At 54.8% G+C, this 16,092-nt stretch overlaps 1 protein-coding gene across 1 annotated transcript; it reads right to left on the minus strand.

Moving 5' to 3' along the window:
• Window positions 1-293: 293 nt before the first annotated feature.
• Window positions 294-15,729, minus strand: LOC100909136 (LIM homeobox transcription factor 1-beta-like). Its single transcript, XM_018640989.1, has 5 exons — window positions 15,606-15,729; window positions 13,911-14,121; window positions 1,597-1,811; window positions 703-1,360; window positions 294-453 (listed from the first exon to the last, which is right to left on the minus strand). The coding sequence occupies exons 1-5, from the start codon at window positions 15,727-15,729 to the stop codon at window positions 294-296; spliced, it is 1,368 nt and encodes a 455-aa protein (XP_018496505.1).
• Window positions 15,730-16,092: the final 363 nt, after the last annotated feature.

Below are 16,092 nucleotides of genomic sequence, written 5' to 3' on the forward strand. Positions count from 1 at the left end.
TGACGCTCCGAGACGATGGCTCCGAGACGGAGAATTTGTTGTTGGCGCCCAGACCCCGATCCGCTCACTGGGCTGAAGCGCCCCCGCTTAGCACGTTCGCTCCGACTATCGTCTGTTTTCCCGCGGAACTTCCTCAGCTAGACGATATCTTGAGTGAGTGATATGTTCCAAGATCGAATCGAATCATACAGCACGACCTCGTCTACGCCCTCGACGCAGACGAGGCCGGCTCGAGAGAGAGATCGCTCCGCTGACTCCAGGGCAGAATCAGTCGGGAAGCGAGCAGAGTTTCCTCAGACGTTCTGTGCTTTGAGGTGATCTTCCGTATTGGCCGAGGAGTTGAAGTACGAGCTTTGCATCGAATACAGTCGGTCGATCGGGTTCAGCGGAGTCTGAATTCCAGTGAATGAGCGTGCTAACAGAGCGGAGGCCTCATCATCGCCTGGTGTACATCTGCAAACGGAGGAAGCCTACATGTGAATCAGATGGGTGTGCCATCGCCCAGAACTCGGAATTTCGCCATTCCGCGAAAATTCGTGGAAATTCGCGCTTTTGAGAGCGATGCCGGGATTCCCAAAAACCTCCGACTGGTACCGGCATCCTCGACGTAATTTCGGAAGCGTCTCCCGATCGGAGACGAGAATCGACGAGCTGCGTGGCGAACGCTTGGTTAATAAGGTCGGAATTGCGCCTCGGTCTTACCCCTGTCTGTTGCCTCGCTGCGAGGAAGCGATGAGAACGTCCTCCAGACCCCCGAGACTGGACTCGGAGTCTGCGCCTATCTCTGCCTTCATGAAAGCTTGTTCCGTCTGCTGGTAGAACGACATGTGCTGTCCTTCGTACGGTAGCGAAGCCGATGACATCATGTTGTACGACGGCGAAGCTCCTGCGCTATCCATATCGTGAAGACCCATTCGGTAGGGTGAAGATCCGACAAGATCGGGAGATGCCGATTGCCGGCCATCTTCGGATCGTCGACACGAATCTCTCGTCGATGAGGCCATCTCCGATTCGGAAGAGTCTCCACAGTTGCTTTGCGTCGTGCGTGACACCCCCGCGCTGCCGTTACGTTGTTGCTGCTGCTGCTTCCTTTGGATCTTTTTGAGTTTCGCCCGCTGGTTCTGGAACCAGACCTGGACGATCCGAACGCTCAGTCCCGTCTCCTTGGCCAACGCTTCGCGAACCTTTCTGCAGGGCTTTTGACTGATCTCGAACGATGCCTTGAAGGCCCTTCTCTGTGCCGTTGTCAGTATCGTTCGAGGACGCTTGGGCCCCCTTCGTCCGTCAGGCCTCTGCCCGGCCCCCGGCGTGCCGACCGATGGTACGCCGGCACCACCGACTCCGCCGCCACCGTTACCACCTACGCCACCTACGACGGGAGCGCCCGGTCCAGACGTCAGAGCTCCCGGCAGCATTGTCTGACCTGGAACTGGGCCACCTACGGGAATCACTGCGGCGTCGTTGCCTGCGAACGGTTTCATGGACGTTAGCTCCCTCTCCGGTCTGGGAATCCACTCCGCGTGAAGCCCGCTCGACGAGAAGCCCGCGCCCCGAGGCGCGGCGTTCGCTTCTTCGTCGTCGCGACGTTCCGCTTACCTCTTAGCTGCTGCAGCAGGTGCATTTCTTTTTCAAAGTCCTGTCGGCAATAGAGACGTCCGTTTCTGAGCACGTATTCGTCACCTCGTTGCAGCTGACGTCCGCAGGTGCAACACAGAAAACACGACAAGTGGTAAACCTGATCAAGTGCCTTCATGACAAGTTCTGCTGGTGCGATCGATCCCGTGCAGGCAGCACATTTTGCTCCGAACAACCTGGAGCAAGAGAGCGGAAACATCGAAGTTACGCATCGCCAATCCTCGTCCATGATTCCGCAATTTCCGCAACTCCGCTCGCCGTACCACCGACGAGACCGAGACGCCACCTATCCGCGCACTCGGATTCGGATACTCCGAGGTCGGTATCAATAGGTCTTAATCAGACCCTCTGGAACTCAATTTGGATTCTAGGAAGAGCCCGCGACATCCATGAAGGCTCCCCACGGGTTGTGGGTCCTTGTTCTCCTGAGAGGACCCGTATCTCAATATAGTAGACTGACAATGGGCGGAAGGATTTCCCACGGATCGGTTGTGTTCAAGGTGCAATCAAATAGGTATTTTCCCGCCGAGCTTCCAGCGTCACTAAACATCGATATATTACATTTCGACAGATAAGAGTGTGGACTCGGTCTATTGGGCCTGCTCAGCGAGCACCGCCGCGCCGTATCAGTCGGTCTCGCTGGCTGTGTACCAAACCGACTGTTTGTCGAACGAGATAGTACTAGTAGACCCGTAGCCGTGCACTGGTGATCGGAATACTTGACGTTGTTGATGTTGTTGCTGCGTTCTCCGTCTCGCTGCGACCGCTTCGCGCGAGAGGAAGCGGAAGACAGTCTAGTTGCGCGCTCGTCGGCTCTCCTGGCAGAAGAGCTAACGAGAGCGGAGGGAACAGAAGCAGCACACAGTTGCGAGCCTCAGGAAGTACAGACGGAGTGGGGAGGAAGGCAAGAAATGAAGGAAGGAGTCAACAGCAATAAGATGTTCCCCCGGGCCTGTTTGTTCCGCACACAGAATGACAACCGACTCAGCTGCTCGAACGCGCGACCGACCCACCGACCGCCTCTCGCCCGCCGTTCGCTCGTTCCTGGGCTTGCTTACCTTCTACCGAGCGAGCGAATAAGCACCCGAAAGCATCTTTCTATTGGACAAAGGCTTACAAAGCACAGTCAAACGACCTCCTTTCGAGCGTAGACCTGCGGTGCTGGACGCTGTCCAGTTCTCTCTGGACCAACCCCCCGCCCCTCCCTTCGACATCGGTAGTTTGTCGTCGGGGGATGACGCTCGCGGGGGAGGGCCGAGGGGTAAATGAGCGAATCGTGGAAGAACCATCGAAGGGTTCTAGTGCAAATAGCTGAGTGCAGTTAACCGCGTCGATAGTTGCTCGGCTTTCCCCACTCTCCCTCGCGCGCGCGCGATCCCGCCAATCTGGCTCAGTTGAGCGGACGATGAGGGAGCTCAAGCCACTGTTCAAGCGCAAATAGTACAACACTGAATCAGGTCTCGTGCCGATAGAATTCGCTAGTTCACTCCCGTGCTCGCTCTGTGGCTCAATCGCCGTCTCTCTCCGTCGTTCCACCTTTGGTCACCGCGGCACTGCTGTTTCCCACGGACTAGAACTCTCGTTGCTAGGATTTTATGCCTTGACAATTCTGCTTGAGCAGCAGCAACTCAGACCAGCGGAATCTTTGGTGCGTTGCCGACATCGGTAATTCGCTTCGTCGCCACATAATGCCGACTCTGATTGAATTGGCTGCTCTGTGTAGGCAAAGCGAGTTTCGCGTCTCGATTCCTTCGGGTATAGTTTTAAGGATTTCCCGATCAGCGAGGGGGCTCTAAGGGGTCTGAGGGACATCTGGAAGCCTCCTTCGGGACAGGGAGCCTAGCGAGCAAAGAAAAAAAACTCCCCGACTCCTTCAATCCGGAACGCGACGTTTTCCGCTCGGAGCAGCGGAGTGGGCGTTTCGAACGACGATCATTTCGTGCACCGGAAGAGATTTTGTGAGCTCCTCGTCTTGCGGTGACGAGGTCGAGGCGCCATCTCCCTCCTCATGACAATTTTTCCGGTGACCGTGAATGAGCCCGTATATACGGGACATGTAGGAATGACGGGTGTCAACGAAGACAAGAGCTATGTACATACACAAGGATAAGCATACGATTGTCCGAGGACGAGGACAACGGCGGAGACTATATGTGTCAACCTGCGGTACGTCACCGTGGAAGCAGTGGAAGACCGAGAGTAGGACTTCCCGCTGGGATGGTCCGACAGAGAGGGAAAAAAGAACGACAGAAGGCTTACGGACAGGAGAGGAGGAGGAGAAGAAGCAGCAGCTTGGTGAGGTTTCGTGCTCCGGCCGGGTGGCCGGTCGGACGGCTCCCTTGATTCTTCTTATTCGTCTCCTCAGTTTTTCGGTTTGCCCTCCGCTTCGCCCACCCATCGTCCCATCCAGCCGGGGCACCCTTCTCATTCCATTTGGGTCCCCCATGTCTCCTCCTCCGTTTCTCTGTGCTCTCGTTCTTCCCCCTCTCTCCCCTCCGCTTTCCTTCTCAATGTAACCGGGTCCCAAGCCCTCCTGAGCGCTCGACTCACGCGGCTGGGTTCGCCCGCTCGCTCACTCACTCATTCTTTCGTCGGCCGCGGCCGTTCGTTCCTTTCTCGCCGCACACACTTGGGCACACTGCCAGGCTGGCTAGGCCGTAACCCACTGCGAAAATCCAATATCGTGCCCCTGAGCGTCTCCCCTCTTGCTCCTCTCGCTGTCTCTCCTCGTTTTCCCGCCGTCCCATTTAAGGCTTGACTCCTTCCGACCTGGGGCTCTCTCAGCGGGACTTCCTGCCGGCCAGCCAGCCAGCCAGCCGCCCTGCCTGCCTGCGTGGCAGCCAAGCAACCAAGCAACCAACCAGCCAGCCAACAGACCCGCCAACCGAGCATCCAGTGAGCTTGGCCGCCAGCTATCGCGGCTCAAAGGTCGCAGCTCATATTGACTACCACGACCGCTTCCATCACCAGCGTGAAGCTGCTGTTGCGCCTCTAAATCCAGAGTTGCATGTAGCTTCTCCCGGAGCGAATCGAAATGAAAGTGACAATCACGGCGCAGACCGACGACTGTTGAAAGAGCACTGTTCCTCCAAAGAAAAACAGTCGGGGCCAGTGGTGTCATAGACACCATATTTAAACGCTGGTTGGCCGCCTCCAGCGGCGCGGCGTCCAAAAACTTGGAGGGGTTTTCCATTTCGATTGTGTTTGGCGAGGAGTCGAGAAGTTCAAGATGTCAAAGCTTCACATCTCTCACCGCAAACACGAATCTCGAGCCTCCCTATCGCATATGGCGCCGAAAGTTTTTTCTCTCTCGAGTACCACAACCGGACTCCATTCAGAGCCTAGCATGCGAGAGTTCAAGTGCAATTCAAACGTAATCACTCGAAAAATCCAGCGACTCGATCGTGTGTTTGTCGACTCTAGCACGAGAGCAACTCTCCGACATCATCGGCATTTCTGAAGCTCAGCCTCGCTCTGAGATCGGCGGACAGACGGCAAGGTGGTCATCGAGTCTCGTATACCAGTGTGTACCAGCATGTAGACCAGGAACGTGCGAGTCGTTCGACTTGAAGATTCCTCATTTCAGACTCACAGATCGAATTCATCACAGCTCGTTCACGAATGAATTCATGGAGTCGTACGAATGGGAGAGGCAATGACGGGAACATCGATAAAGACCCAGCAGTGTAACCGTCCGGGGGAAGTGAGCCGGATGGATCAGAAAATGCTGCTCGAATTCTTGAGGAGCAACCAACTGAACTCGAGCACCATCTAGACAAGACTGGGCGTTCCCCTGCGAGTCGCTTATTGCCCTCTTCAGTGAGCTCTCCACAGCTTAATATCGCGCCCTCTCAGGGCCGATATTCGGATGTCATGTGGCCCCTCGCCGGTACTATATCGCTGAAGTCGGGATGATCTTTCCAGGATCGCACAGGTCCAAGAGGGCCCGTCGGATTCGCCGCGTTGTCTCTTATTCCGTTTCGAGGACGATCCGCCCGCGGTTGCTCAATCGATTTCTTTCACTCGATTTATGATACAGGGATTCGCATCTACAATTCCTACATACCTAACTAGGAAGGTGCCCACCACAGGACGAGCGGTGTCACTCAGGAACGCGTAGCAGAATGCTTCTCCCGTATCTCACTGCGACAGTGTTATCGGTCGCGGAGCTTGAACTTTGGCTCGGTCGCAACAGAACCCCGTGAGTTTGTTTGGCTTCCAAGCCTGCAGTTTTATGACCATCGACTCATTGAGCTCGGTCCTCCGCCTTGACTCCGCTGAAACTTTGCTGGTCCCGGAGAACACTGAATGCGCCGGACGGCCAGCACGGAGCAGTTCTCCCTTCTTGTTCGCCCACGACGAAGAGCGTCGCACGCCGGTCTTCGGCGACTTTGCGAGACGGAATCGAACGGTAGAAGGTCAGTCCTGCCACAACTCAACCTCCGTGACGGAGGCAAGCCCCTCGTACCCATGTCCGACGAACGTTTGACGAAGGCATACCGAAACGATTTCCATCTTGATGTTGTTCGTCCCGCCGTCAACGCGGTATCGATGCCGCCGTGGTCGTCATCGTCGTCTCTTTCGTCGTCGTAAGCGAGACCGCAAGGTGGACGGACATCCGCGCTGTCATCTACAGCTGCCGCAATGACGGGCAGATGGCAACTTGTCACATTTCATTACACACATAGAATCACATCTCTCGTTGTACCCGTCGTCGTCTGCCGGCTCCGAATCCAGCGGGCTGGCGGACTGGCGAGCAGCACGGAGGAGCGAACCTTTGTTCCCCGTTTTCCTGCCCTCCACGCCGCGGCTGCGTTCCGCTTGCATCTCATTATCCGACGGGGAGGGAGCGAGGCAACGAAATTCGAGTTTGTTCGAGATAGCTTCACTATACTCGTTCACTTCCCTCCGGACCGTAGTCGAGCCAATCGAGGGTGATATGATGAAATCAATCTCGACTTTTCCACCGGCTATTGTGACATCCTCTCAAAAACACATTGTCGTCCAAATCCCCTCGTAGAAAGTCGGATCGCCATAAAAATCCTCTCCTGAGCGATTTGGTGTGTCGCAAATCGAGAGGAGGTGCCGATGCTCGTTTCGCCAACAAGTCTGTGATCTCTCCCCATCTTATCGTCATTTTCATCGGATCGCTTGTCCTCATCAAAAACCCATCCATTCGAGTCTCTGCTGCTGCTCCGCGCGCTGTTGCAGGTGTCGACGATATGGATTTCGTTGTTGATGCGCGCAACAGCTGGTCGTGTTAACAACCAATACAGCCTGAATTTCTGGCACATCCTCCTTCGTAGAATCATAATTATCCGTCGGAGACTCATCCGCGTCGTTTTCGATGCGTTACTTAGGTAGTGTCCCGCCGAGGCAATATCGGAGCGAGACACACGAAGCCCGTTACGCTTCGGCCCCGCTTGCCACGGCTGCTTTTAACACTTTCCCCTATTTTCTCGGCGGCAATACCTTGCAGCTGGACTCGGTTGGCTCGTTCACCAGTTCGCTTGCTCGGGTGGTCAGTGGTCGTTGGAAGCTCTGAGGCAGTAAAATGCCCAGTGGCTTCCGGCCGATTACCTGTCAGCAGTTGCAAGAAGCTGCTCGCTACATCCAGCGCAAGCGAGCTAAACTAGCTGTTTGGCTCATGGGCCGAGCTAACCAGAGCGGCGTGTCATATAAATGTATCACCGACAAGTATTCGACATGCTCAACGCGGAGACCCACCCCAATTTATTAGAAGGAGCGGCCGAGCCGCTCAGCCTTTGCGCTCACGGTCTCTCATAACGGACACGTCATCGGCCATTAGAAAGTATCGGTCAGCCGATAGGTCGAGATCGTAGTCAAGTCCAGGAAATCGATCAAAGAAATCGTCCCTCCTCGCTGACGTCTCGACGGAACATCACGCATGATCCTATCGATAGCCCAATCTGCTGAATTCCTCAGCGCTCGGTCGATTCAGAATTATGCCCTTACCTTCAGGTGAAAACTTATTTCGAATCAAGCTGTAAGGCTCGAGGCTCGCCGGGTTTGCATTTCTTGTCTATCGCTAGTTCTAGTCGTGAGGATTATATTTTTGCTTAGCGCCGTGCTCGGAAAAGAGCTCTCGGTTCGGTCGAGTAGGGGACGATGATCCAGGGACGAGTTCGACTCGATTCCGCTGGAATGAAGGGAGCCTCCGTCGAACCGCTTCCTTCTAAGCTGAAGCAGCTCACCAGACCCAGAGAGCGACCCGGCAGGCGAACGAACGAACGAACGAACGAACGAACGAACGAACGAACGAACAAGGCAAGCGGTCGGGCAGACGATCATTGCAGGCAGGCGGGTGGGTAAGCGGGCGGGCGTGTTGATCATGCTGAAGGAATTCGTGGTATGCCCACTTCTGCTCTAGCAACAGCGACGGCGGCAGCGGCGAGCAGGCAGGCGGACGGGCGGGCGGGTGCTCAGTGAAGACTAACGGAGGAATTCATTCAGATGTTCCCTTCGTTCCCATCCGTCATAGCCTTGTTAGCTCTCCGACCGGCTGACCGGCTGCCTCCCCGAAAGGTTCGACTGGATGGATGGATGGCTGGCTACGGGCTCGGATGTCTCCCGCGCTCGAGGGAAATTTTCGCCGAAAGAGACAGCATGAAGTTTCGGCAGACCCGCGTTGCCTCGGAATTCCTTCTACTCTTTCGAAGACGACAGACGACAGATAATCCTCTCCCTCTAAGTGAGGCTGAGACTCCGATCGGATGGAGACAATGTTTCATTTTAAGGAATCGATCCGACCCCACGTATCCGATCGCCGCGTCGTAAGGAATCGGATCGTTGGTGAACGAGGAGCTCCGAGAAAACTATTCACTCATCCAGTTCCATACTCATGGACAAAGTGACGATTCACACCTCGACCCAACTGTGTTTCCCATAACTCCTGAGCCCCAGGGTGTCGAGGGGTCGACCCATCTACTCGAAGAGCTCTGTTTTAATTCGCGCTCCGGTGACAGTCCCACACGGTGACTCGAATCGCTGTGTTCCATTACAGGGTCTCTAGTGAATCACGTCGACGCGATGGTCCGACTGGAACAGTTTCGGCGGGAACTCCCGCGACGCCACAGGGGTCCCTGCTCTTTGATTGCTCATCCGGAATTATTAGGAACGGAGTTTGCGGAGTCCGGACCCTGGAATTCGGGAAAAGATTCGTCCGGGTGCGTGGGACTCGCGAGATTACCTCCGGTCCCGGGGTCAGTTGAACTTGCCCAGTGCACCAGCCGAGCGATAGACTCAGCGATTTAGGTGAGCCCTTGGATAGTGTGTGTCGAAGCTTACAATTCTGCGACTAATCTGGGCCATTATCCAATTCTCATCAGCAGGCGGTCCCTCACTGTTCGGGGGTGATGTGATGATTTTATTAAACTTCCACGATCGGCTCTCGCACCCATGGGACACCTACGCCTGCCAAGAAACTCAGCGGGCATCCCTCCCTGCTCATTTGAACTGTTGCTTCCAGATCGGAACCCCGTGTAGCATGCCTCTGCTCGGGAATCTCGTGCCTCGAAACCATCATCGACGAAACCAGAGTCGGAATCGCTACGTAGATGCAGGCCGAAAGTACAAGTCGCGATAGAGCAACTCTTGCACCGTTATTGACAAACTACACAGCGACGACGATTTGTCACTCCGTTACGAAGTGGCGGGAAGGCGTAGGTAGACGAGCGGCTTTCCGTCTGAGTGACCAATCTGAATCAGCACGAATTCCCAAGCTTGTTCGATTCTACCTCCGTGAGCACTCGGCACCAACACTCATCAAGATGCCAACTCTCCCATGTTCTTCTTCTTCCGGCTACTCGGCTCCCTCGGTCGCCGCCGACGACGACGACGGAAGAAGAAACAGGAGTAGCTCTGGCCGCGGCAGCAGCCGCGCTCTACTGGAGCACTCCCGAGCGCCTGACTAAGCCTATATGCTAAGCGGGGCGTAAGCCAGCTGTTGCCGTCGCCAAGTGGCAAGCATCCAGTCAGCCGGCAGGCAAGCAGCCAGTCAGCCGGCAGTCAGTCAGCCTGTCGGTCGGTCGCTCGTTCGAGCAACTCAGTCAGTCAGTCGCGGCTGGCCAAGAAGTAACAGGCGAGTCTGGCCCCGAGTGGAAGGGGGCGGGGGCAGGCTACACTGTTATTGGGTGCAGGTAGATTCAGATCAAGTTTCTACGGAGGGACCATCTCTCTCGTGCGGAACGGCTCACGTTCACTTCCACCAGTTAATACCGGAGCCGGCGGAAATTGCGATCAGCCGCTCCGCCCACCGAGATCGACGCACAGCTGCAGCACGGGAGATCGCGTCTCCTCGCACGTCGGACGTTATTCCGCGTAAAATCAATCTGGCTCCTCAGGATTCATAAGAAACTGCGGCGAGGATCTCCGAGTGAGATATCGTTTCTTGGCCGACGGTATCCGCTTGCTCTCCATGGAGCCGAACAGCTATGGCTCCCGACCGTGATGTCGCTGCAACCGGCGATCGTCCGACGAGGAGCCGGACGCCTGACAATCGGTCAGACCTCGCTCGATAGATAGATTGATGGAATCGAGAGGGTGTAGTTCGGCTTTCGTTGCCGTTAGCCGCATCGGAGCAACTAACCTGGATGTTCTGGCAGATTAATATGAGCGATACGATGTCAGGAGAGCGTGTTACCGAGACAGTGATCGATTGAGCAAGCCCACGAGTCTCCAGTCGTCGCTCCTGCGAGCTCCATTTGTTCAAGGATTATAGTCAAGGAGGTCCAAGTCTCCGTAAAGAGTCTGCCTGTGTGTGGCTTATGCCTGTGTATGTCGAGGGGGACTCGGTCGTAAATTGGAGGATTAAAAAGCGCTGCCCTGCGACAAATTCCAAGCTCAACGAAGCCCGACAAGCCGCGAGTCGAACTCTGAGGTCGGCCTGCGTGGGCCAGACGAAGAGAATCATCTCCGTGAGCCGCACGGTATCACCACCGAGATGCCACTGGAAAACAGCTCCGGACGGTCAACCGAATAACGGAACGTAGACGCCGGCCGGGAGGGGAATAATTATTCGGACGTCCGAGTAAGTAATGCAAAGATATCCTCTGTGATGACAGCTCCGGAGATTGATGGCGGAAACAGAGGAAGGGAGAGAAGGACAGAGTTTTGATTGGTCTCAATGAACAAGAACTACTCGGTTACCGAGCCCAGGCTCTCTCCGATGGCCAGCGTGTTTTCTTTCATTCAATCCGCACCTGCATACGACGAGTTTTAGTCAGAGACCGAGAACTCGTCGTCGTTGTGACTGTCACTCAGGATCGCAAGGAGACGCAAGGAGCAGCGAAAGATTGTTTGGAGTCATTCGTCACGCGGCGAGCACCTGCGTTCGGTCGCAAGCGATTCTCGCTGCTCGCAAAAAGGCCAATCCCTAAAAGAATGGCGAGGAAAATTGAAATACTGCTCGCTCGCTCACCCGGCTGACTGACTGACTTCTCGCTCGCCTGCGCGCCTCCATCTTCCTTCGTTGTTATCCCGAGCGACTTCCCCCAAGATAGGCGTGACTCTAAAACTTCTTCACCACATGCAATGCATCGTTATACGCTTGTAAAAATTCCGGTCGAGAATTGTCTCCTTCCCCCCCCCCGATTCCATGGGGCAGGCAGGGCCGATCTTCTTGCGATCGCGGATCGATTGATCTCGGAGAGATTTGGAGCCGTCGTTCGAACTCTCATTCAATGTCCGGAGATTCCCAACACAAGACCGGCTCATCGATTCCAGCCCGGAGAGCTGGTTTTCGATTTCTGTTCGTCTGGAACAGAGGGCTGTCCCGTCCAACTGCATTCCTTCTCACTCATTGGATCCCTGGCCACAGCTCCCAATAGAGAGGACACGGTGCAGCGACACGTGACCAACAATGGAATCGGTCGCGTTCGGTGGTGCGGGTTTCCGTATGAGCTTCTCGACAGGCGGTCCGTACGGACGTTTCGTATCATCGCGGCCGCGAGAAAAAAATGCCTCACAAGAGATTTTTTCCCGCGTAATCGAGGATCGCGAGCCCGAGCAAGCTTCGCACCTGGGCAGAGAGCTTCACACCTTGCGACATCCGTGAGCGTTCCCTCGCGAAGAACTCGGGCGTTCGCAGAGTTATTAGCATTTAATATTGAATGGAGGGACGGTCGCGTGTCGCTGGTCGCCCGCGGTTTAAACTTCCCTGAGACGAACACACACAGCTCGTCGCTGGATCAGGTGATGATTCGGCGATGCGAGTTTCATGAAGTCGTCTCATTCGCTACCTCGTTCACAGGCAAATGTCATCCGGGATGAGGCATCGCCGTTCGCGATCCACTATAGACACTTCAACTAGATAGCCGCATTGCGGTCGCACGATGCATGACAAGACCCGTTCACAAGGGCGGACGTCGTTTTTTCTGTTTTTGAATGCCGAAACCGCACGACGATTCCTCCCATCACACTCAACGAGGCTATGTGGGTCAACTACGCTCTTGAGCAACGATCTAAGCATGAGAGCTCCGGCTGATCGCATCGATTTCTTTCATCGTCCACTGCGAGCGAAGCCCATGAGTCCTATCACATGAATGAGAATCGCGGCGCATGCAGATGAGACTCGCGAGGCTCTCCTCTTCGTTGCATTGTTGCATGGGAAGCTCATCGATATGATTCTCGGCCATCGGAGAGCTCCGACTCCCATCATCGATGACATTCTCTGTTTCTCTAGATGTTGACCGGCCGCCTCTTCAGTCAAATCGGAATCGCCTCAAGGAAGACATGCCTAATCCACTCCTCGATGCAGTGGGACTGGCGAGTGGATAGACCATGGGTAAAGAACGGTCACGAGCCAGCAACAGTATCGAGAAAGGTAATTTCCGTGGGAATCCCGTAGGGTAAATAAGGATTGACCTGAAGGTGCCCCGCGGGGACAAATGGGTGCTGCAGCGGCGCTTTGCTAATCTCGACCCGCGCTCGCCTAACGCCCGCTAACTCGCCCTTATTGGATGACCGGGTGCAACACCACCGAGGCGCCCACGTCTGGAAGGAGGCGCCACTCGGTCAGTACGATTCGACTCTCGGTCCCACTGACTCAGTCAGTGAGAATTCGTCTCTTTGGAAGATCTCTCGCGGACACCGATGATGTTTCACGAGAGTTGTTTGTCGGGCGCTCGCTTCGACTGGTCCGCTCTCTTCTTCCACTCGAATGCACTTCAAAGGATCAGCAGCGATTCTCTCAACGCCCCGGATGGAGCTCATATTGGAAGCTAGATGAAACTTCTCTGCTCCGAGAAGAGAGAGAGAGAGGAACCTTCTCTTTCTCTGAGAAGGCATACGATACGATGACACGGGCTACGAGATCCGTAGTATGTAGTAGAGGAGTGATTTCGGAGACTCCGTCGCAATTGATGAACGTTCTCGGCAATCACGAGTATCGATCACCGATTTCGACGCTTCTGTTTTTCCTCCTTACCCGACCCGATCAACGATGTGCCACGATCGGATCGAGAATCAAACTGGATTGCGATGTGTTGGCTTTTTTCTTCATTCCATTCAACCGCTCTCTCCACCCGCTCTGTTTGTCCCGTGGAGGGTAACTGAGCGTGAATTGGAGGGGACGAGCGAAGGGGTGACTTGTTCGCCAGCTCGGCTGGGGAGATTCCTCCCGTAGCGAGAAATAGGATCGCCACCAAGACTGTCTCCATCCCGTTTACACTGACCGCGTCTTCCCAGAAACTCGACGGAAAGCCGGATCCGGATCACGGCTCGCTCGAATCGTTGGAACGAGCTTCCCACACCGAACTCTTGGAGATACGTGTCTGATCTCGATGGAAAACTTGAGACAACTCATACGAATTCACCCTTCAACCCTGCGACTAGGATCGGAGTACTGGGGGGCATCGGGAGGCGAAGTGGAGAGAAATCGCCGAGGAACGACAGCGACGCGATATATCACCATTGCGGCGGGAAGAAATTTTCATTTCGCGACGCAGTGCGAAAAATGACGAACGAACCACGGAGAAACCGACGGAGTGTAAAATATGCTTTCAGATAGCGTTCCGCTCGTCGACTGCGGACGCGATTCCTCTCGTCGGAGGAGTTCCGCCTCATTGGAGCAGGTTTCGAGTCCGGGGTTTCCCTTGTTGCGAGCTTTGTTTATGAACTGAGCCGCCATTAAAATTCAGCAAGTCTCAACAGCTTGCCTCCCGGAGAGAGTCGTAACCGAATACCGTTATTTGGCCTACCTACCGCGGACGACGAGGGAGAGCGCGCACGCGCTCTACTCCCTAATCGGTACTCACCGATCGTAATCGTTTTTACAGAAAATTCGCCGCTCTCGAGAATAACATGATGTTGCTAGATGTTGATGGCAGACAGAGCAGATGAGACAGGACTCATGCCACGAGCTTTCCCGGACTTTCATGATGTAGCGATCGACGATGGGTCGTTCGCAGCCAGCGCATACCTCCAAGCGCGACCCGGTATCCGACGGATTCTGCAGATTCAAAATGCCTGAAACGAAAGATATCGAGAGTTTCAAACCGGGGGATGGGGAAGCCGACTTTCCGACTCATCTCCAATTGCGAGCCACAAGAGGAACCGCACAAAGTGGACGAAGGAGGCCACACCAAGCAAAACACTCGTAGTTGGCGAAGGTGGCGCCGCTTTTTGGCGACTTCCGTACCGCCTCGGGCGCTAGCGCAAATCTCGACAGAGAATCGTCGCGAGCCCATCAGTAGACCACATTTCGGTGAGATTCGAACGCGACTCTTCCGGTAAAACATCCGGCTCCCGCCACTCGATCGATGGCTCGACACTGAGCAACTTGAAGTATCTTCGGGAAAAGTTCCTTGCGCCGGAATCCTTCGGTGGCTTGTCTCAAATCCTCAAAGGCGGACACGGCAGTTTTATTCAATCGTGAGGAGAAGCCGTAAGAGTTGAAACCTCTCAAGAGACGCTGGAGTCTGAACTCTTCGCTTGTCGAGGGCCGCGGGAGTCTCCGTCGGAGGCATGCCCTTCCGATCGGGGCTGATTCAGGCTGCTCTGGCCCCAGATCGAAATTCGAAACTACGCTGTCACGCAAACCGTTCCGTGTAGGTATTCGCCAGTCGAGCGAGCTCGAGCCGTCGGACGAAAGAGCGACGATTAGGAATTAATCGCCCAGGAGCCTCCTTGGCAATGGTCATGTTTTCACGATGTTTGCTCGGTGCTTCAAGAGTGGAATGATTGAAAGGTCGGATTGGTCGACTGCTCGCGGAGCGGCTTTCCCCTCTCGATCCCATCCCCCTTCTCCTCGCTTCGCTGGCTTCTCGAATGTAGCCCCCGCTCATGGAGTACCTATTTTTTTTCCGCGCGCGATATGAAAAAAAAGACGAAAGATCGAGAGACAGTGTCTCGAGACCTGAAGTACCGATGGCGTTTTGGCGTCGCCGATGCCACAACGAAGTAGTAGAGGAGGAAGAGACACTCGTTTCGGTGGATTGTGTGTGGCTTGTGGGGTCGAGGGAAAGGACACGGGCGGAGTCAGGAGAATCGATCGCTCTTTCTCCCTGAGGAGGGAAATGCTCTCCGTATGGTTGTTTGGCGCGAGGACGTCTAAACGCGGAGACGAATCTCTTCTCAAGCGACCTTTCGACGGACAAGAAGAGCACCTGCCGTCACTAGCAATGACAATAATGGAACCGCTCCGAGATCGGTCTCGTGCTCGTGTAACAGAATTACACGCTCATTTATCGACTCGCGCGTGCAATCGCGCTCATATGCTCCTGCGAGACCGCTCTGGAGAGGGAGAGCTTCCGGTGTATGTATGGGTATTCCGAATAATCGTTGGAGTCGTTTCCGATACATCTTCACCCCCAAGGCAACTCTCGACGCTACTTCGGAGACTATCCGGAGGGTCGCATTAAATTCATATCCGAGGCGTCAAGGATCCACAGGATTGATTTATCTTCAAATCTTTTTCTCTTTGTCGGGGTGTTCTTCCGCCAAAAACCTACCGTGAGGGTTGTTATCGTCGCTGATGAACTCGGTGCCTCCGCCCGTAGCAACATCTTCCTCTTCGTCATCATGGTCTTCATCTTCATCCCCATCCGCTCCTCGAGACCATTGGAGGTTTGTCATTTTCCCCTCGCCTAAGCTAAACCTGGAAACGAATGGCAGCTTCAGACCGACATCTACATTCTTGTATTCGCAAGCTGACGTCTCGCGAACCGTTTCTGATCGGTACTGATGGGATGTTGAGAATTTACAAGCATCTCGAGTCTCCTTCCGGCGTCGGACCTAATGTTCCATTATTCATCAGGATCACTGTGCAGGGATCAAGACGAATAGACGGAATAAGGCATCCGGTTATCCATAATTCCAACTGAGCTTCTGAGCTCGAGTCTACGCTCCGACCGCGTATACTCTTCGGCTTCGGGGATAGATGGCGACGATCGTTGACCATCGTATGTACCTTGTCGCTTATTCGAATATATGTTTCTA

The sequence above is a fragment of the Galendromus occidentalis genome, unplaced genomic scaffold (assembly GCF_000255335.2).
Source record: "Galendromus occidentalis unplaced genomic scaffold, Mocc_1.1 scf7180000077515, whole genome shotgun sequence".
NCBI classification, from domain to species: domain Eukaryota; kingdom Metazoa; phylum Arthropoda; class Arachnida; order Mesostigmata; family Phytoseiidae; genus Galendromus; species Galendromus occidentalis.